The sequence below is a fragment of the Peromyscus leucopus genome, chromosome 15, assembly GCF_004664715.2.
Source record: "Peromyscus leucopus breed LL Stock chromosome 15, UCI_PerLeu_2.1, whole genome shotgun sequence".
In the NCBI taxonomy this organism is placed as follows: domain Eukaryota; kingdom Metazoa; phylum Chordata; class Mammalia; order Rodentia; family Cricetidae; genus Peromyscus; species Peromyscus leucopus.
This window is the reverse complement of record NC_051076.1, coordinates 33,417,828-33,438,277: the sequence shown is the minus strand read 5'-3', so window position 1 is coordinate 33,438,277 and position 20,450 is coordinate 33,417,828. Positions and strand designations below refer to the sequence as shown.

General features: G+C 44.6%; 1 protein-coding gene across 1 annotated transcript in view; it reads left to right on the top strand.

The window, feature by feature from the left end:
* The window catches only part of Adcy10 (adenylate cyclase 10), a 95,414-nt gene that overhangs the window by 45,678 nt on the left and 29,286 nt on the right, over positions 1-20,450 (top strand). The window contains exons 10-17 of the mRNA XM_028864382.2: positions 48-166; positions 464-540; positions 2,308-2,497; positions 5,222-5,277; positions 11,036-11,192; positions 13,334-13,526; positions 15,445-15,531; positions 16,914-17,188. Coding sequence (XP_028720215.1) covers positions 48-166; positions 464-540; positions 2,308-2,497; positions 5,222-5,277; positions 11,036-11,192; positions 13,334-13,526; positions 15,445-15,531; positions 16,914-17,188 — 1,154 coding nt within the window. The remainder of the gene's footprint in view (positions 1-47; positions 167-463; positions 541-2,307; positions 2,498-5,221; positions 5,278-11,035; positions 11,193-13,333; positions 13,527-15,444; positions 15,532-16,913; positions 17,189-20,450) is intronic.

The following is a 20,450-nucleotide window of genomic DNA, read 5'->3' as shown; positions in this document are numbered from 1 at the left end:
ATCAGCTGAGGCAGACTAAAGCTGTGCTTGCTGCCTCTCACTTCCAGGGGTGCTCCTTCCTCTGTGTCTTCGGTTTCCCCGGGGAAAAGGTACCTGATGAAATCACTCACGCCTTGGAAAGTGCTGTGGATATATTTGACTTCTGTTCTCAGGTCCACAAAATCCGGTGAGTGTCGACCCCATCCGGTCTTACAGGAAGGGGGCGGGGTTACCGGAAGCTGGAGAGAAGGGAAAAATGGATAACTTGGTTCAGCGCCTCACACGTTTTCCCTTCACATTTCACAGCTGTGTATAACTGAACGTAAAAAAAAAAAATAAAAATAAAAAAAAAAAAAATAGAGCTATTAAGACACAGTCCCCCCAAACCCATTTCCCCAGCCTTACCATGTTTTCTGTGCTCAGCATCTTTTTTTGTAAATGCTCATCATTGTTCGCTCTCTCCTACAACTTCCGGCGGCGTCAGGACGGTCTCCATCGGCGTGGCCAGTGGGATCGTCTTCTGTGGGATTGTTGGACACACTGTGAGACATGAGTACACAGGTGTGTAGAGCCGACTTAGTTTCATCTACTTTCAACACCTCCGTGACATTAGGCTTTGTGAGAGAGATCTTTAGAAAAGAAGTGGGGGCGGGGGGGGATGGGGAGTCAGATAGGGGCTTGGCCCTCAGAGTGTTTAGTCTTTCCAAGCGAAGCAAAGCTGTGTTGCTTTGCCCACTGATAATGCCAGGTCTGCAGCGTGTGTGTGTTTCTGGTGCGGTGGCTGAGCATAAGAAGTCTGAAGTCAGTCAGGGGTTAGAGGATTGGCTCAGCCATTTTGAGCACTTGTTGCTTTTCCAGAGGAACTGGGTTCCTTTCCCAGCACCCACCTAGTGGATCCCAACCATCTATTAACTCCAGTCCCAGCAGGCCTGGCCCCAGAAGCCCCAATAGCCGGGTCTGGTTACTCACTGAATGATTTCATCATCAAAGAGGTGAAGGGCAATAAAGCAAGACAGGGCTTTATTCGGTGTGGCCACACCAGAAGGAACAGGGCAGCTGGCATTTGACCCTGTCTTCAAGGTGGTGATAGATCCAGGAGTATACAGAAGAGGGAACTAGGCCCAGGAGGCAAGAACTGCGTGAAGCCAGAACTGGCCACACTGTGTTGTGTTCGTTGGTCTCTCTGGAAATGGTTACTACTAGATCCCTATCCTGAGACAATTGCCTACAGGGCTGACATTCCTGACATTTGAGATAAATAGAGAAGGGGAAGTGACTCAGAGAAAGTTATGCCATTACAGGGAACAGTGTGTTAGAAATAGTTTTGTCCTCATTACAAAATACCTTGGAAAACAGCTTGAGGGAGACATTGTGGTTCGGATGTGAAATGTCCCCGCAGGCTCTGTTCTCCAACGCTTGTTCTCCAGCTAGTGATGCTGTTTTGGAAAGCTGTGGAACCTTTGGGACTATGGCCTACCTAGCAGAAATGGGCCACTAGAGGCTCAAGGCCAGCAACAGAGTGATACCACCTCTCCAAAACAAAATCATGGCTAGATGTGGTGGTGCACGCCTTTAATCCCAGCGCTAGGGGGCAGAGGCAGGTGAATCTCTGAGTTCCAGGTCACCTGGGCTACATAGTGAGCTCCAGATGAGCCAGATTACACAGAGAGACTCTGTTTAAAACAAGTGAACAACACACACATGCACACACACACACACACACACACACACACACACACACAGAATTACCAAATGATGTTTCTTTTAGCAGACATACACTATTTTGAGGAGCAGGCCGCTTATCAGTGGTTCTCAACCTGTGGATTGCGACCCCCAGGGTCACATATTAGGTATTTACATTATGATTCATAACAGTTTCAAAATTACAGTTATGAAGTAGCAATATAATAATTGTATGGTTGGGGATCAGCACAGCAGAAGGAACTGTATTAAAGGGTCGCAGCATCAGGAAGGGTGAGAACCACTGACCTAGACCATCACAGAAGATAAGCTACATCTTAGCCAAGAGCCCTCAGGCCTGTGGCCGTCCTTACAAACACCTCTTTACATTTAAGGCCTTTCTATCCCGAAACAGACCATCCTCTTGGTCTCGCAGGTAAGACAGAAACTTTGCAACTGGCTGAGCTAACTGTTGCAGATTGTTTGAAATAGGCACTGGCCAGCTGAAGGCTAAACTCATGTGTCATTCATGACAGACAGAAGAAACAGGGAAAAAGCCTTTGGGGGGGGGTCTCCTCGGGTCACGTGCAGTTTAACAGCTTTTGTGTTTTTTTTTTCTCCTCTTTGACTTGCTCCTTCCTGTCATAGTCATTGGTCAGAAGGTCAATATTGCTGCCAGGATGATGATGTATTACCCAGGCATCGTGACCTGCGACTCTGTCACTTACGATGGCAGCAACCTACCAGCCTACTTTTTTAAAGAACTTCCAAAGAAAGTCATGAAAGGTGTTGCAGATGCTGGACCAGTGTATCAGTGTTTGGGCCTTAATGAGAAAGTGTGAGTGTGGGCATTTGCTAGGAAAGGGGAGATTTGATAGCAAAGGATTAGTCCCCCATTTGAGATTCCGAAACCATTTCATGAAGCTGAAATCTATACCTTCCCAGACCTGGGTGCAGACTCTAGCCTACCCTCCTCTTTCTCCATCCTACCAACATAGCAAGATGGAAGAGCTCGTTCTTCACATAGGCCTGAGAGTCTGAGGGCGATTCTTCAGCGGCTGTGCAAACAGAACAGAGTCCTCTGATTTCAGTACGTACCAGATGGACCTGGTCACCATTCGGTACCCACTGATTATGTTAACTGTGTGCCCAGAGTCAAGAGGGTTTAAAAAGGGTAAGATACTGGTTGTGGGTCTTTCCTAAAGCCCAGCGTAGATGTGCGGATGTCCCTTTGGGCTTAAAATTGTCCAGTAGCTGCTCATCACTTCATGTTAACAGTCAAATTCCTTGCAGTATCATACAAGGGAGCTTTTTCAGCTTCATCCCTTCCTGCACACCCTTAGTGGGAGTTTCCAATGGCTTGTTATCACCACTCTGCCCAAGCCATTTCTAAAATATAGCTCAGGAATTTTCCTCTCCGTGAGGGTGGCTCTGGAATTCTCCATCCCCTAACTAGACAAGGGACCCTTTTCCCCTCTGTCTAAAGCTTCTAGTTAGACTGTCTACACAATCTCACAGACTCTTCACTGATTGGTTCTAGAGATGGACCTCAGGGCCTCACACATGCTAAGCACTTGCCCTACTTCCAAATTACATCTCCAGTTCCTATGTCACAGTTACTGACTTGCTACTCTTTCTACTCGCCACACCGTGAGCACAGTGAGGCTGGATAGTGATTATCTTTTGGTCACTCTTACATCCCCAGTGTTTGACACACAGGAGGCCTTAAACAATGATAAATAAGTGGTGCATGAATGAACAACATGGAAAATGGAGACTGTTACTCCAAGAACAAATTACAATTTAATCAGTCAACTAAGGCTGCAGCTCATTCAGAAATTTCTTTCTATTCACTTTGTATTTCTGGGGCTCAGCACCCTGCTTAGCGCACACAGGTCATCATATGATGTTGATTGACTAAACGAACAGATAATGATCATTTTTAGTGAGCACTTATTAAATATGCATTCTGTCTCAAAAACACTGTTTATTATGTTTAACTATATGATATAGAAAGTTGTCTCCATTTTGTAAATTTAAGTGCTATTAAATGACTCACCAATAGTCATCTCTCTCTAGTAAAGCCAGGGAGCCAAGTTTCAAACTGCCACAGTAACCCACTTTCACAGGCAACCATAAACCTCAGTGGTACAGAACAGCAAGCATTTCTTTTTGTAATATTGGGGCCTTGTTCATGCTAGGCCTGACCTACATCCCCAATGCAATTAACAGACTGGGTCTTTTTCCCCCAGGAAAATATGGAACGCTATTGAGACTGTCTCAATTGGGCTGATCTCACTGCTTATTCACATGCCTGGGGTTGAGCAGGTGTTTTAGTTGATCCAAGGTGGCATCAGCAGAGACAGTGAGGGCAGCTGGGCTTATAGAACTAGAGCAATTTGGTTCTGTGGGCCTCATCCTCCACCAGGCATGTTGTCGCAGTCATAGGTGGAGAACAAGAGGCACTTGGCTCATGCACGAGCCTCCTTCTCGTGCTCATGTTTGCTGACATATGATTGGTCAGAGATTTCACAAGGTAAAGCCGGAGCAGGAAGTCAGTACCATGCTAGACCACAAAGGGTGCAGGTACAGGTAGGGGTATGGAAGTAGGTCACTACATACAGTCAACTACCACACAAGCGCCAAAGCCTGTACGCTCCATGATTTTTCTGTACTATCTCTTCAGGAAAAAAAAAAAAAGTGTAGAGATGTAGATATAGCTGTGAATAGGGTGGGGTTCCTGACCTGAAATTTTTACTGTATAAGTTAGCTGTATATTGCATGGGAGAGTCTGATAGGTACCACCAGAGAATATGACACAGTAACAAGGCAGAACAGGTAAGGGACTGATCCAGAGTAAAATACACTCGAAAATGCACATGCACCCTGGCCTGTGTTCAGACACTATCACCACTAGCTATGGGAAGTTGGACAAAATAACTCTGCTCCTCAGTTTACTCGTTTGTGAAATGGACATTAGAGCAGTACTTTCCCTCTGCTTTTGGTTTAATTCGCTTTTGTGGGTTATTTCTGGCAGTACTGGAAATTGAACCTGAAATGTCATGTGTGTTGGGCGAATGTTCTCCCACTGGGCTACAGCCCCAACACAGGAGTCATACATCCTTCTTAATAATGTGTTTTTGTCAGAATTAAAGATACTGGTTTAAAAAAAAAAAAAAAAGACTGTCCTAAAGTATCTAGAACTGTGTTAGACACGTAGCATGTGCTCAGCAAAGTCAAGCTGTTACTGAACAGTTCACAGAATCTCACCAGGATGTGAGACTCTGCAGCACACCCAAGACTGTTGGGCTCCATTATCCCCCACCCAAGGGCTCTCACATGCAGGTGTAAGAGTCATGCGCGGACTAGTGTACCCGGTCCTGCAGTAGTAGCTGGTACAAAAGCTGTTTGGACCCGTTACACATAGACTTCCTCTTTTCCCCTCTGGGTATTTGCAACCAGGGAGACCAACAGAAAGGCTGAAGAACTAGTCACTTCTGTTCTCAGTGTTTCTGTTTTGAATCTAACTCTTTTCTCTCTTTTTCCTTTTTTTTCTCTTTAGTATGTTTGGTATGGCATGTCTCATCTGCAACAGATCTGAGGGTTACCCTTTGCTAGGTAGGTAGTGAGCCTTGATGTGAAACTTTCTTTTTTGGGGGGGAGGGGTAACTAGAGACTAATCTAGAGCCTCATGTATGCTGCACAAGCTCTCCATTCTTAGAACTTCTTTATTGAACTTTGACAAGACATATAGAAAAGGAGCTGATGAGAAGCATGCATCCTGATGAATTATGACAAAATGAAGATATACTTATCACCCAGGTCAAGAAATAGAAAAAGTACTGCCGGGCGGTGGTGGCGCACGCCTTTAATCCCAGCACTTGGGAGGCAGAGCCAGGCGGATCTTTGTGAGTTCGAGGCCAGCCTGGTCTACAGAGTGAGCTCCAGGAAAGGCGCAAAGCTACACAGAGAAACCCTGTCTCGAAAAACCAAAAAAAAAAAAAAAAAAAAAAAAAAAAAATAGAAAAAGTAAAGTCAGGGACATGGCATAATGGTTAAAGTATCTGCTATGGAAACATGAGGACCTGAGTTCAAATCCCCAGAACCCACCTAAAAAGTTGGGCATGGTTGCCTGCTTCTGTAACCCTAGAGCTGATGGGGTGGAGACAAATGGATCCCTGGCACTCACTGGCTGGAGAATCTAGCCAGTAGGTGAGCCCTGGATTCAGTAAGAGATTCTGTCTTGGAGAAAAGTTAGAGAGTGATAATAAAAGATGCCTGCTGTCAACCTCTGGCCTCCATGTCCGTGAGCACACAGGAGCCCAGGCCTGTACATCTACACACTGCCGTGTACACATATATACTCATACAAAAGAAAAAGGAAAATAGCAATGTGTTAGGAATTTTCATATGCCTTCCTGCTTCCTCCCTCCCCACCTCTCCCTGTCCCAGAGCTTCTAACATTCTGGATTATTTTTGCTTATCTAAAAACTTATATAAAGCTGGGCATGGGGACATGCAGCTTGAATTCCTGTACTCAAGAGGCAGAGACACATAGATCCCTGTGAGTTTATGGTCAGCCTGGTTTATGTAAGAACTCCAGGTCAGCAAGGGCTGCATAGTGAGACCTTGCCTTAAAAAAACAAATAGCTTAAATCCAGCCTGATGACTGCCCCGCTATTCAGGAGGCTGAGGTAGGAGAATCTCTTGATCCCAGGAGTTTAGGGCCACCCTGGGCAAAATACAAAGGCTTCGTCTCTTACACATCCATAATTTATGCTCATGGAACCATACTTTTAAAAAATGATTGTAATAGTGCCCGTGCAAAAGAGGGAGGAGAGGGTTGGACGTGCAAGAGATGCGGGACACACCAACATGGCCAGGGCTTCTGTTGTGGGAAAGAGGGAGAAGAAAAGAACAGAGCTGGAGCAGGGGTAGAGGAGGGAAATGGGGAGGCACTGTGTCTGCACTTTCCACCCCCAGGAAACACCTCTGTGGCTGCTCTCCACCTTTACGGTGACCCACTAAGTCTTATTCAGCCTCTGGCCTTCTGCTTCATTTTTTTTTCTTTTTTTTAATCTTGACTTCCCGCCTGGCATGCTTATGGTCTAACACCCTGCCTTACTGAGGATACCCCTCCGCCTTCCCTGTTTCTCCCCTCCTTGGACAGCACCTTTCCCTCCACTGGGACGGAATCTGATTCTCCTCCCTCCCCCTTTGAAAAAAACAACAGAAAAATAAAGCACCAACTCCTCAGGAAGGGCCCGCAGGAGAAGAGCACAGGACGGTCAGGGAAAAGGTTCACAAGACCCTGGGAAGAAAGCCTGGGTTAAAGGTTGAGGACAGCATCTCCTGACACCCCGGTCAACTGGTCAGGGACTTCGGCACTACTGAGGAGCTCATACTTGTAGGGTCAGCTGGTAGGGCAATGAGGGGCGTGGGCGAAATAGTGAGAAGTTGAATTCTGCATCCCTATACCTAGTTCTTGCCTGGCATGTGGGCACAAAAACACAACGTGAACACACATGAAAATACCTATGTGTACCTTTGACTTTTCCCAGTATACTCTTTGTTCTGACAATATCACTCATATGTCTACATGTATGCACACATATGTATACATTCACACATATTAGACAATGCATATGCATGCTTGTTTTTCTTTGTGTTTGGTGGTCGTTTGAGATGGTCCTATACTCTGGCAGTCTTCTACTCAACAGTGTGTTATGACATGTATACATGTTGTTGGCTGTTTCTAGAAATAATTTTTGGTTATTATATTTCATGCCATTCTATAAAATGCATCATTCATTTTTCCTGGTATATAGGATTTGGGTTATTTCCATGTTCTTACAGACAATATTGCCATAAGTACTCTTATGTAAGTCTTTTTTATACACATTTTATAATAGAAGACGATTCCTGTAATCCCAGCTCTCAGGAGGCTGAGGCAAGAACATTGCCAGAGTACAGGACACCATCTCAAAGCACCAACACAACCAAACAACAACATGATAAATAAGCATAAATATGAATGCTTGTTTAGTATGTATGTAAACGTATACATGTGCATATATGTATATATATGAGTGATCTTGTCAGAACAAAGAGTGTCATTTTAATAGACGATACTATTGTCCTTCATCTTTGCGACTTGGAAATTCTGTGGGGTATAAGTGGTCCCTTGCTGTAGTTTCCACTCATTATTGCTCTGATGTGGTGAGCTCCTTTTTGTCTTTTTTCCATCTTTTCATAAAACGATTATACAAATCTCTCTGTTGTTCACTTGGGCCTGGTTTTTTTTTTCTTTTTTTTTTTGAGACAGGGTCTATTGGTGTATTTTTCTTGTTGACAGTTATCAAGACAGAGTCCTCACAACCCAGATGACTCTAGATTAGCTATATGCCCGAGGACAACCTTGAACCTCTGACCCTCTGGTCTCCACCTCCAGAGTAATGGTATTCCAAGCCTGTGCCACCACACTAGGTTTCTCTTTCTCTTTAAATATGGAACCCCTCACAGATTTGTATGGTATCTGTTTATCTCTATATTATTCCATTATCAGTTGTATGCTTTGCCAAAGCAAGCACTGCCCTAATATTTAATGAGCAGAATTCTTAACTGTAATGGAATTCAATTTATCAGTCTTTTGTTTTACGCCTGTGTTTCTCTGTGCTATTTAAGAAATCTTTCCTCATATGTTTTGAAAGTATTTCTTAGCTTTTCTTCCAGAAATTGTTTTACCATTTATATTTAAGTGTAAGGCTTAGAGATCTAGCGTGGTAGGAGGTGTGTGCCTCACATGCACACAGTTCAGTCCCCTGCCACCCACAAATACATTTCATCTACAGTCTAGGCAGAAGTGATGCAGTCAGGATTCTTGGTGACAAGGACCCTGTCAAAGCTAACTCAAGTTGGAGAGGGAAGTAGATCTAAATGAGGCAGTAATGTACTTGGGAAAGAGGAGACTTGGTGTAGCCTGAATACAGATTCAGAAGACAGTTATTTGGAGCAGCCATTGCTGATCCCTTCTGTTAGATTTAACATCCCTGCAAGACATATCTAAAGTTAAATCCTAGTCACAACTGTGTCAGGACCATTAAGAGGAGACTGACCGTTCTTTGGAGGAATGTTAGGCTGGAATCTTAGTGTCTGCAAAGCCTGAAGGAAGTCAATATTTCTGAGCTGTACAGCAGCAGTTGGCCCAACAGAAATCCCCCACTCTCGAGCTTGAAGCAGTTATGCCTGGTAGACCCAGACTCTCCGCACTCAAAGCCCCAGAGGAGGGAGAGTGCTCACGCTCACCCTCCCATAAAACCCTGTTTTCCATTCCAAGAAGTGATTGTAGCAATGATTAGCCCTTTCCCCTAGATGGACAGTAATCTTATAGCACACGGGATGATCTGCACATTCCTCAGTCTGCTCCAGCTGATGGGCCAGTCTCTTTAGGCCATATTCCACAGGAATGGGTAAAAATCAGGTTCACACACATTCCCTTCAAGCTACATCCAAAGACAAATTGTAGGAGGGCAACAGTATTAGAAATGTTCTTTGATAAGCATTCTTGTCCCCCAAAAATATTGTGACAGAAGGCAATAAAATTACCCATAAAAACAATAAATATTAGGGTAAAAAATGTATACGACAATTGTTGTAGCAGGATTTTGTTTACTGTTTTTGGTTTTTTGGAGACAGGGTCTCATGTTGCCCAAGCTGGCCTTGAACTTGCTATGTGGCCAAGGCTACTCTTGAGCTCCTAATTCTCCTGCCTCACCTCCCAAGTGCTGGAATTACAAGTAGGCATGAGGAAGTCCCGCCAGAGATTTGTTTAGAAACATGATGCATATATTTAAAAATAAGTTGACTTAAAATTCATTTTAGAAGCCAGGCAGTGGTGGCGCACACCTTTAAATCCCAGTATTGGGGAGGAAGCGGCAGGTGAATCTCTGAGTTTGAGGCCAGCCTGGTCTACAGGGCAAGTTCCAGGATGGTCAGGGCTGTTATACAGAGAAAAAGGAAAACAAAACAAAACAAAAACTCCAAAAACTGTCATTTTAGCATCCAATGAAAGACAGTGTTCCATATAACCAGAACCAAGAAAGCCAGAGGATTTTACTACATGAACCTTTGACACCAATCTTCCAAGTGAGCCCCAAGTCTCACAAGACCGCTCACAGCTCACATCCCTGAAGTTCAGATGCATTTTCACATAGGGTATGTTTCCCTGGAGAGGCAATAGAATCTGTAGAGTGGTTTCTGCTAAACAACACCCAGAACCTTACATTGCCAGGCGAAATACATACCTTCCTTTTCTAGAATGCTTCTCCCTGAATTTATGAGCCTGTTTCAGCAGAGACATTAGATAACACCTGAACATGTGGGTGATCTACCCACAGCTAACAAAACTGGGGCCCCCTTAATCATCTGTCCAGCAAAGAAACTAGAAATGACCCAATATGAGCCCCAATTCTTTGTACAGAAATTGCTCGTTGCTATGAAAGCCCAATTCTTGCAGCTCCTTCGTGTTCACTTAGGGTTCGGAGACCGTGGGCTGAGAATCAGGTTTCAGCCTGGGCCTCCTACTGCATACATTTTAAGGCATCCAAGAAAAAAAAAAAGTGATAGGGTTGACACCCAGGACAGTTTTTATATTGGTCTTTTTCCTCCTACATTTTCCATATTTTCTACAGGGAGCATGTGTTAGTTGTATAATCAGTCTGTTAAAGAAAACAGAAAAATATCTATTTTTAGGGTTAGAGAGCCTTGGTTCAATTTCTAGTTGTATAATCTATTCAAAACTCGATTTTTATACAGTATAATTAAATGGAATTGCAGTGAGTTTATGAATACTGTCTCTTGATAAAAAAGAGATATGTTACAGTGGAAAAGCATTTACCTGGCATTCTGAGGTTCTGGGTTCCATCCCTGGCCTGGGGGTGGGGAGTGGGGGGGGGGACGACAAAAGAGCTTTTCTTCACAGCTTGTAGTAACCAAATAAACTTTCAAAACCACCTTGCTAACTAAAGCTTTAGAAAGAGATTTTTAAAAATGTTAAGAATCCATAGAGCTTTAAGAAATTCCACGAACAAGTCAGGTCGGGTATAATGGCCCAGGCCTGTAATCCCAGCCCTTGGGAGGCGGAAGCAGGAGGTGCAGGGCTTCAAGTTCATCTCAGTCACGTAGCAACGTTGACACCAGCCAGCCTTGAGAGGAAAAATGAGAGAAAAAACAAAGCCACAAAGAAGTCCCATGTGCGATGGCGTGGGCATTCCAAAGACATTCATTCTTAGAAGGGGTATCACTGTGTGCCTTTTAAAGTTCATTTCTAAACTATTTTCTGTTGATGGGTTTGCTCCTTTAAAAAACTAAACACCAGGACGTGTTAGGGAGATCGACTACTTCACGTCCGCTATGGAGGACTTTCTGATAAGGAGCTGCAGCCGAGTTCTCATGTTTGAAGGATTACCAGGGTATGGAAAAAGCCAGATACTTATGAAAATCAAGTGCCTGGCCTCCGAGCCTGAGAACCACAGGTAAGTGTGTCTTAAAATTGTGTTTCTTGTGACCTCGGAAATATTGGCATCCTTAAAAGAATTTCCCTTTATTTTGGTGTCTTCTCCTGTCTATAACTTGCCTTCGGTGAACTCGATAACTACAGTTGTTGGGGAATCATGACCCTGGTAGCTGAATAGGGTGATTAGTGAGAAAAGTTTCAAACCAATAGGAAGAGAGAAGAGGCTGATTTCTGAAAAAAATCTCAAGTTAATATTAGGGCAAGTTTGGGGACTTGGAAACGTCCTGCTTAACCCCAGTGTCTAGGTAGATTGTGACATCTAGCAGAGATGTGGCAACCACATTTGGCGTCTGTCTGGGGAACCCGGTAGGGGGCTGCTGCTTTAAGCCCTTTAGTTTTGAGAATGGGGCTAAAGAATGCTGGGCCCCTAGACTTTCGATGTGGAGGGCAGAGCTTGTGTGAGTACTTTCTCCATACTGTGTTTTCAACCAAGAAGTGCCGGAAGGACCCTCTCTGGGATGAGCTGTCTGCCACTCTGGGGGACTAGATTGCACAGTCATGAGGGCCAAGATCGTGACAACAGTGTCTCGTGTCTTCCCCTCATAACCTAAAGGGGATATAAGGGGAAGCGCTTGCTACTCTTATTTTTATCCAACTTCTATCTCTCTATAATGTCAGGCCTAAGAAGAGCCGGTTTCAAAAGGGGTTAATTACAGCAAGAAACACTGAGTCATTACACTGCTTACTAAATGCCCACTATGCTTCAAGAACTGCCAGGTGCTGTATTGGTTAGCAGGCTACTGGAACCACGCACACAAAGCAGAAAGGCTAAGAGCCCAATCCAGGCGTCGTCGGGGGTCAGCACCCTCACAGGACTAAGAAAACTCCCTCCTGTTCTTTTCTAGCTTCTGGTGTAAGTGTTTGGCACATCAGCTTGAAGAGACACACCACCTAAATTTCTGCCTTCACACAGCATTTCCCTGTGTGTTTTCTTTGTATACATAGCTACTTATTATACGTATGTATTACTTATAGGCAGGGGTTCATGTAGCCCAGGCCGGCCTTGAACTCCTGATCCTCTTAGCTCCACCTCCTGAATGCTGAGATTCCAGGCATGCACCACCACACCCAGCTCAAATTACAGTCTCATCTTAATTGACTCTCTGCAATCACACTGTTCCCACACAAGGCCGCATTCTGTGGTAGTTGGAACACATGAATTTTGGAGACCACCAGTCAGCTCCCAGTGTGTCAGTGCTCCGAGTATGAGTGCCCTATGATCCCTCCTCTCAAGGAGCTTAGAAGAGGAGATGACAAGGAAGAGATTCTGTGGGGAGGGCGGTGGCAGAGGCATGCAGTAGAATATTGCAGACACACAAAGACGAGGTAGGCAGCCTAAATTCAGGCCACCAGGAAAGTCTTCCAAGAGGCCATTGCAAAAGAGGGGCTGTGATCAGTGCTAACTAATCCCTGGATAGGCAGGAAGCAAAGTCCTAGAGATGAGACCCAGCCTGGCTTTATAGGGAACTCTCATACTTGGTGGTGGTAGAGGGTAGACGTCTAGGCAGGAGTGAGTTAGGACAGATTGAGACTCGGTGAGTCTGACCATCACACAAAATAGGCCAGGGGAACCCCGGAGAGCATTAAATAGGACAATGCTGCAAGATCTGCCTCGTTCTGTTCATTTTGTTCAGGTTTTGGGTTGCTCGGGGTAGTACTAGGGAGCAGACTCCAGGCTTCACACATGCCAGGCCAATGTACCGCTGAACTATATCCCCAGCCCTCCCCCGCCAAATCTGAACCTCACCCTATCACTGAGGTTCCTGAAGGAGTTGCCTTCAGAGGGCTGAATGACAGCAGGCACCGGAAGTAGCATGCTGTTGTAGCAGGATGGGCACAAGTCTAAGGGAGCCAGGTGCTGGGCAGTGACAGCAGAACTAGGAAGAAGATAACTAGGTGAACATAGTTAGCTAGGTTAACATAGTGGAATGATGGAGGGGTTGGGAAACCGGAAGCAGAAATAAAGAACAGCTTCCCAGTGGCTCAATAAATCTCCGTCCTTGCAGCTGAGTATGAGAAATCAGAACTTCCCTCAGCCTTTGCTTTTTCCAGGGACTGTATTTAAAATGTTCTCCTGATTCTCGATTGTCTTATGAACAGGGCTATTGCTATTGCACTGACTAAGATCAGCTTCCATCAAAATTTTTATACCATCCAGATATTCATGGCTAATGTACTAGGTCTAGATACTTGTAAACATTACAAAGAACGACAGACCAGTCTTCAAAATAAAGTCAAGATGCTGTTGGATGACAAATTCCACTGTCTTCTTAATGACATCTTCCATGTCCAGGTAACTAGCTTGCATTAGAGTCCAGCACAAAAAAAAAAAAAAAAAAAAAACCTATGGGCCAAGCATAGCGGCTCCTGCCTGTCTGGTGCTATGTGACTTTATGTGCCTTTAACCTTTGTCTTAGATTAACATTACTGTGATGGAACACCATGACCAAAAGCAAAGCAGGAAGAAAGGGTTTATTTGGCTTACACTTCCAGATCATAGTCCATCATCAAAGGAAGGACAGGAACCTGGAGGCAGGAGCTGATGCAGAGGCCATGCAGGGGTGCTGCTTACTGGCTTGTTTTCCGTTCCCCATGGCTTGCTCAGTCTGCTTTTGTTTTGTTTTTTGTTTTGTTTTTCTGAGACAAGGTTTCTCTGTGGAACTCTTGTAGAACCAGGCTGGCCTCGAACTCACAGAGCTCTGCCTACCTCTGCCTCCAGAGTGCCACCACACCTGTCAGCTTTCTTACCGAACACAGGACCACTGGCCCAGGAGTAGCCTTCTCTCATTAACCACTAATTAAGAAAATGCCCTATAGGTTGATTGCAGCCAGATCTTAAGGAGGCATTTTCTCAATTGAGGGTCCCGCCTCTCAGATGACTCTAGATTGTGTCAAGTTGACATAAAACTAGCCAGCACACCTTTCCTATCCTTTTCTAGTTGTTTCTGCAGTGTTCAAGAGTAAAAAATGTCTCTCCATTCTCCTTGAAGTGCATTTCTATTCATTTTTTAAAACAACTTAGTCATCTGGGGCCAGAGAGAGAGCTCATCTGTTAAAAAGCATGTATTGCTGATGCAGAGGACCTGAATTAGCTTCCCAGCATCCACACTGGGCAGCTAACAACCAACCAACCACTGCCTGTAACTCCAGCTCTAGGGGGATCCGATGCCCTCTTCTGCCCTCTGTGGGTACTTGTACTCACATGCACAGACTCATACATAAACACATACAAATACACATAGTCAAAAATCTTTAAAACGCCCCGTGTGCACACGCTTAATCCAGCACTCAGCAGACAGCGATCGCTTGAGTTCGAGCCAGCCTGGCTACAGTGAGCTCCAGAAAGCGCAAAACACAAAAAACACTTCGAAAAACAAAACAACAACAAAAAAAATCTTTAAAACGCTTAATCAAGGGACTAGAGAAATGGCTAAGAGCATTTGCTGTTTTGCAGAAGACCCGGGTTCAGTTCCTAGCACCCACGTGGTGGCTCATGACCATTCACAACTCCCACTCCAGGAGATCCGATACCTTCCTCTGACCTCTGTGGGCAGCAGGCATGCACTTGGTGCATATACATACATGAAGACAAAACACTCAAGCACATAAATCTAAAAAAATGTTTTTAATCACTTAGTTAATATTTATTTCAAGTCCTAAAGACGTTCAGGTAAGCCAAAATGATAATGCAAGTCCCTTAAGGTTTTTGAAGTCTAGCTAATTAACCCACTTTAAACAACACACATTTTTAAAATTTCCATTTATTTAGTTCATTATAGGAGTTAAGGGTGGGCTTAGGGCCCATACATGCTAAGCTCTTGTCCTGCCACTGAGCCACACCCACACCCCCTTGTAGCATCTTCTTGTAAGGCGATGGAGATATCTAAAAAACGCCATACTCGGGGAAGTCCAAATGGCCACTTATTCAGTGTTTGTCATGTTCCCTCGTAACTCTGCTGTCCTGTTTGATCCAGGGCTCAAAGTCACCCTGTTGTCAAAGGTGACATCAACTATAAAGACAAGAGTGTGTCCTTTTTTTCCCTAAAACTATTCTATTGAGTGACAGAGAGGATTCAAGCCAGGGAGGGCACTGTGGGATGTGACATTTGAGCATCTTAAGCTGCAGAACAGTTGAAGTGATGCTCGGAGTCACGTGGCTAGTTGTTCCCGTTGCTGTTTCCCTCTGCTCAACAGTCTCACTCTCTGTACAGTTCCCCGTTTCCCGGGAGATGTCCAAGATGAGCCCATTAAGAAAACAAAAGCAACTGGAAGCACTGTTTATGAAGATCCTGGAGAAAGTAAGAGCACCTGTGGGTCACAAGCCCCTGGGGGAGGAAACTAGGCAAATGATCACAAAGCCAGCTGCCCCAAGCAACTCAGCCTCTACTGGCAAAGAGCTTTGGAAGCATGTGAAAGTCATATCCTCCAGTGCTTCCTTCTCCCCATCCTTCCAAACCTGAGCTGGGTCTGATCAGAATTCAGATATAGAGGAGCTGGAGAGATGATTCAGGACTTAGGAGGACCTGAGTTCAGTTCCCAGCACCCATGTGCGCTCCAGCTCCACAAGATCTGCACAAGAAAGAGTGGTAACTCTTTCTGGCCTCCGTGGACACCTGCACTCATATTCTTTCTCTCTCTCTCTCTCTCTCTCTCTCTCTCTCTCTCTCTCTCTCAATAAATCTTAAGAAAATGAAATAATTCATGCACACATATATCCAGCACAGTGGCACACACATGATCCCAGGACTTGAGAGGCTGAGGCAGGAAGATTGTGCATTTACGGTCTATTGCATGTCTCCAACACCTGGAACTGTACACAACCCTAATAGATATACACTAAATGCTTAATGAGCACATGAATATTTCAGACTAGTTGTAGCCTGTATTAGAAAAAGGATACGCAATCTATTTAAAGTGTAACCTATACCAGAGTTTAAACCAAAATAGTGTAAGTCACCAGCAGTATCGGGGGCAGAATCCATGGCGTTTATGTATATGTTGCCGGAAAAAAAAAAGGGGGGTATATTCCCAGGACCATTTATCATTTGTCAGTAGATTAAAATGACTTTTAGCTGTCATGGTAATTATTTTTATGTAATGAACATTGTTTGCCATTTTGTTTTTCTTTTTTCCCTTTGACTTGGCAGGTACACCATAGCCCTGCTTATCCTACAAATTTACATTATCTTTATTTTTTCCTTTTCCTTTTCCTTTGATTTTGGCATACTAAAAATGCACTTTATCACTCAACTATATCCTGGGGTTTTGTTTGTTTTGAAAATGGGTCTCTTGTGGCTCAGGCTGACTCTGAACTCACGATATAGTGAAGGGTAGCCTTGAACTCCTGATCCTCCTCTCTCCATCTCCCAAGTGCTGGAATCACAGGTGTGTGTCACACCTGGCTTTAGTGTTTCATGCGTCCTTCCTTCCTCCCCTGCCCCTCCCTCCTCTCCTTGGCTTCCCTCTTTATAAAGTTACCACTAGCTGGTGTTTGGGGTGACACACACTTTTAATCCTAGCACTCTGGAGACATGGTACCGTGGCTCTATCTCTGTGATTTGGAGGCTAGCCTGGTCTACTAAGTGCAAGCCATAAAACTCAGTAAATACTCATTCCCCACATACCCATGCACAAGATTCCAGAGTGTTCTAGCATGTTTCTGTTTCTCTCCCTTTTCCAGACAGTGAGAGAAGAAAGGATTATTTTCATCATTGATGAGGCCCAGTTTGTGGATGGAACCTCCTGGGCCTTCATAGAAAAGCTCATCCGATCTGTACCCATCTTCATCATCATGTCCCTGTCTCCCTTCCCAGACATTCCCTGTGCGGCTGCCAGTGCCATCATGAAGAACCGGAACACCACCTATATCACACTTGGTACCATGCAGCCTCAGGAAATACGTGACAAGGTCTGTGTCGACCTTAGTGTAAGCAGCATACCCCGAGAGCTGGACTTGTAAGTAACCTCCTCCTATCCTAAGCTCTTGACCCTTGTACTGATCGCCCAGGTCTGAACTTTATCAGATGGATCCCTTGGGCTGTGGTGTGTGTGTGTGTGTGTGTGTGTGTGTGTGTGTGTGTGTGTGTGTGTGTGTGTGTGTTTTATAAATACGTTCATGTGGATACATGTGGAGGCCAGAGGTCAATGCCGGGTATCTCCCTGAATTGTTCTCCACCTGATTTTTGAGCCATGTTGTCTCCCCAAACCTGCAGCCCGTTGATTCAGTCAACTTGTCCAGTGAGCCTCTGGGATCTCTGACTCTGCCTCTCCAGAGCTGGAATTACAGATGCACACCACAACAACCCTGCTTTCACGTGGGTGTTGGGGATCTGAACTCAGGTCCTCGGGCTTATGTGGCAAACGCTTTTCCAACCGAGTCATCTCCCCTCCCTGGGTTGGGCTGTTTTTTGAAATGATGACTTCAGTGCTTGGGCTGTCCCACCCTTTGAAGGCACCATACATGATGCTTAGTAAGATGTGTGTGGATCACCACCTTGATGTGGATCCCTGTTACCTCTCCTCAAGCGCTGCCTAGTCGATCTGCTCCCCTTTCATCATGCTGGGTATGGACCTGCCTCCATTGACAAGCAGTAACCAAGAGCATGATCACGTGTGTTTGGGGATGGACAGGAAAGGGAGGGTGGGTAAGCTGTGCAAACCATACCTGCAGCTTGGCAAGGTCTTATCTGGCTGGTGATAGGGGGCTGGTGGTAGGGTTCCCAGTCGGAGACAGAGGTTGAAAACTGACTTAGGTTACCTTACTCAAGGTATCAAGAGATGCATGCATCAAGAGATGCATGGGACAAGGGCTTGCTTAGTACAACTCAAGGAATGTATTTCTCATGCACACATGGGGAGGTGTTTGTGATTCTCATGGACGTATGATGGATGTATGTGTATGTAACTATAAATAAATATAAGCCTACTTTCTGTGTTTTTATTTAGTTTTTGTCATTTGCTGTGTGTGTATGTATGCACGTGCACATGCATGTGTGTGTAAGTATGTTTATGTGTGAATGTGTGTGGTAAATATGCACATGTATATGCAGGTATATAAATCTGTGTGTGTGTGTGTGTGTGTGTGTGTGTGTGTGTGTGTGTGTGTAGGCCAGAGGAGGATATCAGGTGTCCTGTTCTGTCATTCTCCACCTACTACCTTGGGACAGGGTCTCTGACAGAACCTAGAGCTAGGCTAAAAACTAATAGCAGTCCTCCTGTCTACATGTGTGCCCACTCCAAGCTCTTTACATGGGTTCAGGAATTTGAACCCAGGTTCTCATGCAGCATAATTCCTACCTGGTGAGTTATCTCTTTAGCCCATGTTTAGGGATTTTTTTTTTTGAGACAAGATCTTATTATGTAGTCTCTTGTATAATATTAGAGAAACCAGCCTCAATATTATACATCCCAGGGGCTCAGGAGAGAGAACTACTAACGGTGAGGACTATTTTCAGGAAATAGAATCTCAGCACACTGAGCTCTATAGTCCACCTGCTTTAATTCCTCTGGCATAACATCCTTTATACACAGCTTCAGTTCTGTTCTCATGTCTAGCTCCTTTCTTGCCTGATTTCTCTCTATATTTATCTACTGCTCCCTCTAAGTTCTATCTTAATTCTCTTGTCTTAACTCTGCCTCATCTAGGTCCTTTTCAGCTTGTTCTTACCCGCTAGTGCTTCCCCATCTGGCTCTTCCTCATCTTCCATCTCGTTTCTCTTGTCCTCTCTTCTAGCCCCTCAATCTAGTTCTTCCCCATCTCAGTTTGTTCCTTGCAAGTTCTTACCCGTCTAGTTCTTCCATTCTCTTTTCTCTTCTCTCCCTTTTGTGCCCTGGAAATCCCGGTATATAAAGGGAGGGTCCGAGCTAAATTGTATAAAGCTATTACTTAATGTCCACCTGACCTAGGCGGTGTCCCCTTGTGGAATTTACCTTAAGTCAGGAGCTTGTATTTGGGCTGTTATCACTGTTAGTCCTCGAAAATTAGGTGACCATCTGGGTGGTGTCTCCTTTAGTCCTTGAAAGTGGCTAAGGGAGATATGATTCCAGAGAAAGCCTTTCCTGAGGCTGTTCTCCAAATACCTGGAATGTGTACGTCCAGAGAGTGATCAGTCCACATTGTTAGCCCTTCTTAGGGAAAAGCCAATTGGGAAAACTATGAAGGCACACATGATTTTCATAACAGAATACAGCTGATATATAACAAGCCAAGTAACACCAAAAACTCCTTGGGATTTGGCTTCCTCTGGAGGAATTCCCTGATTCCTCCAGGTAGTGACTTTGCCATAACCAGCTGAGTTCTTACGATATTCCTGCGGCCCGCAGCAGTAGTCCAACCTGACTTTAAACTTGGGATCCACCTTCCTATCCTCCCAAGTGCTGGAATTACAAGTGTGTTTTCTCTCTCTCCTTCTGGGATTACAAGTGTATACAGTCGTTTCTCTCTCTCTCTCTCTCTCTCTCTCTCTCTCTCTCTCTCTCTCTCTCTCTCTCTCTCTCTCTCATAGAACCAAGGCCCTTACACATACAAGGCAAGCACTGAGGCTACTGATCTAAGTCCCTAGTCAAATATCATCCGATCTACCAATCCTAAATTTTATAGAGATCTATTGTAAATGTGTGACAAAAACTTTAAAAATGATGTACAAACTTTTCCTTGAGGCTTTTACTTATGTTAATAAAAAAAAACCCACTAGGAGCAACTCAAATATTCATCCCTTAATGGTGAAGTTCAATAAAGTATGGTGAACCCATGCAGTGGATGGTGGGAATAACAAGAAAGAGTGAGAGACACCTGCTGGCGTGGAGGACTGACTAGGACCCACTGTGGGCTGGAGAAAAGTGAGGTATAACCTAGTATGCTTGGTTTCTGTTAGTATGCCTGGTTACTAACAGAAAAGTCAGACAAGAGCTGACTGGAGAGAGAGCTCAGCAGTTAGGAGTGTGAGCTGCTCTTCCAGATGGCAGGGTTTGATTCCTCGCATCCATATGGTGAGTCCACAACCATTTGCACCCCCAGTTCCAGGGGATCTGATCGCCACTGAGAGCATCAGGCATGCATGTGGTGCATGGACATACATGTGGGCAAAACACCCATACATATAAAACTTAAATTATTGCTTTAAAAGTAAGATAGAGGTGTGTGTGGTGGAATATATGTATGTTTACTTTATTATCACCTATTAATTACACATGAGCTTCATTATGACATTTTCATGTG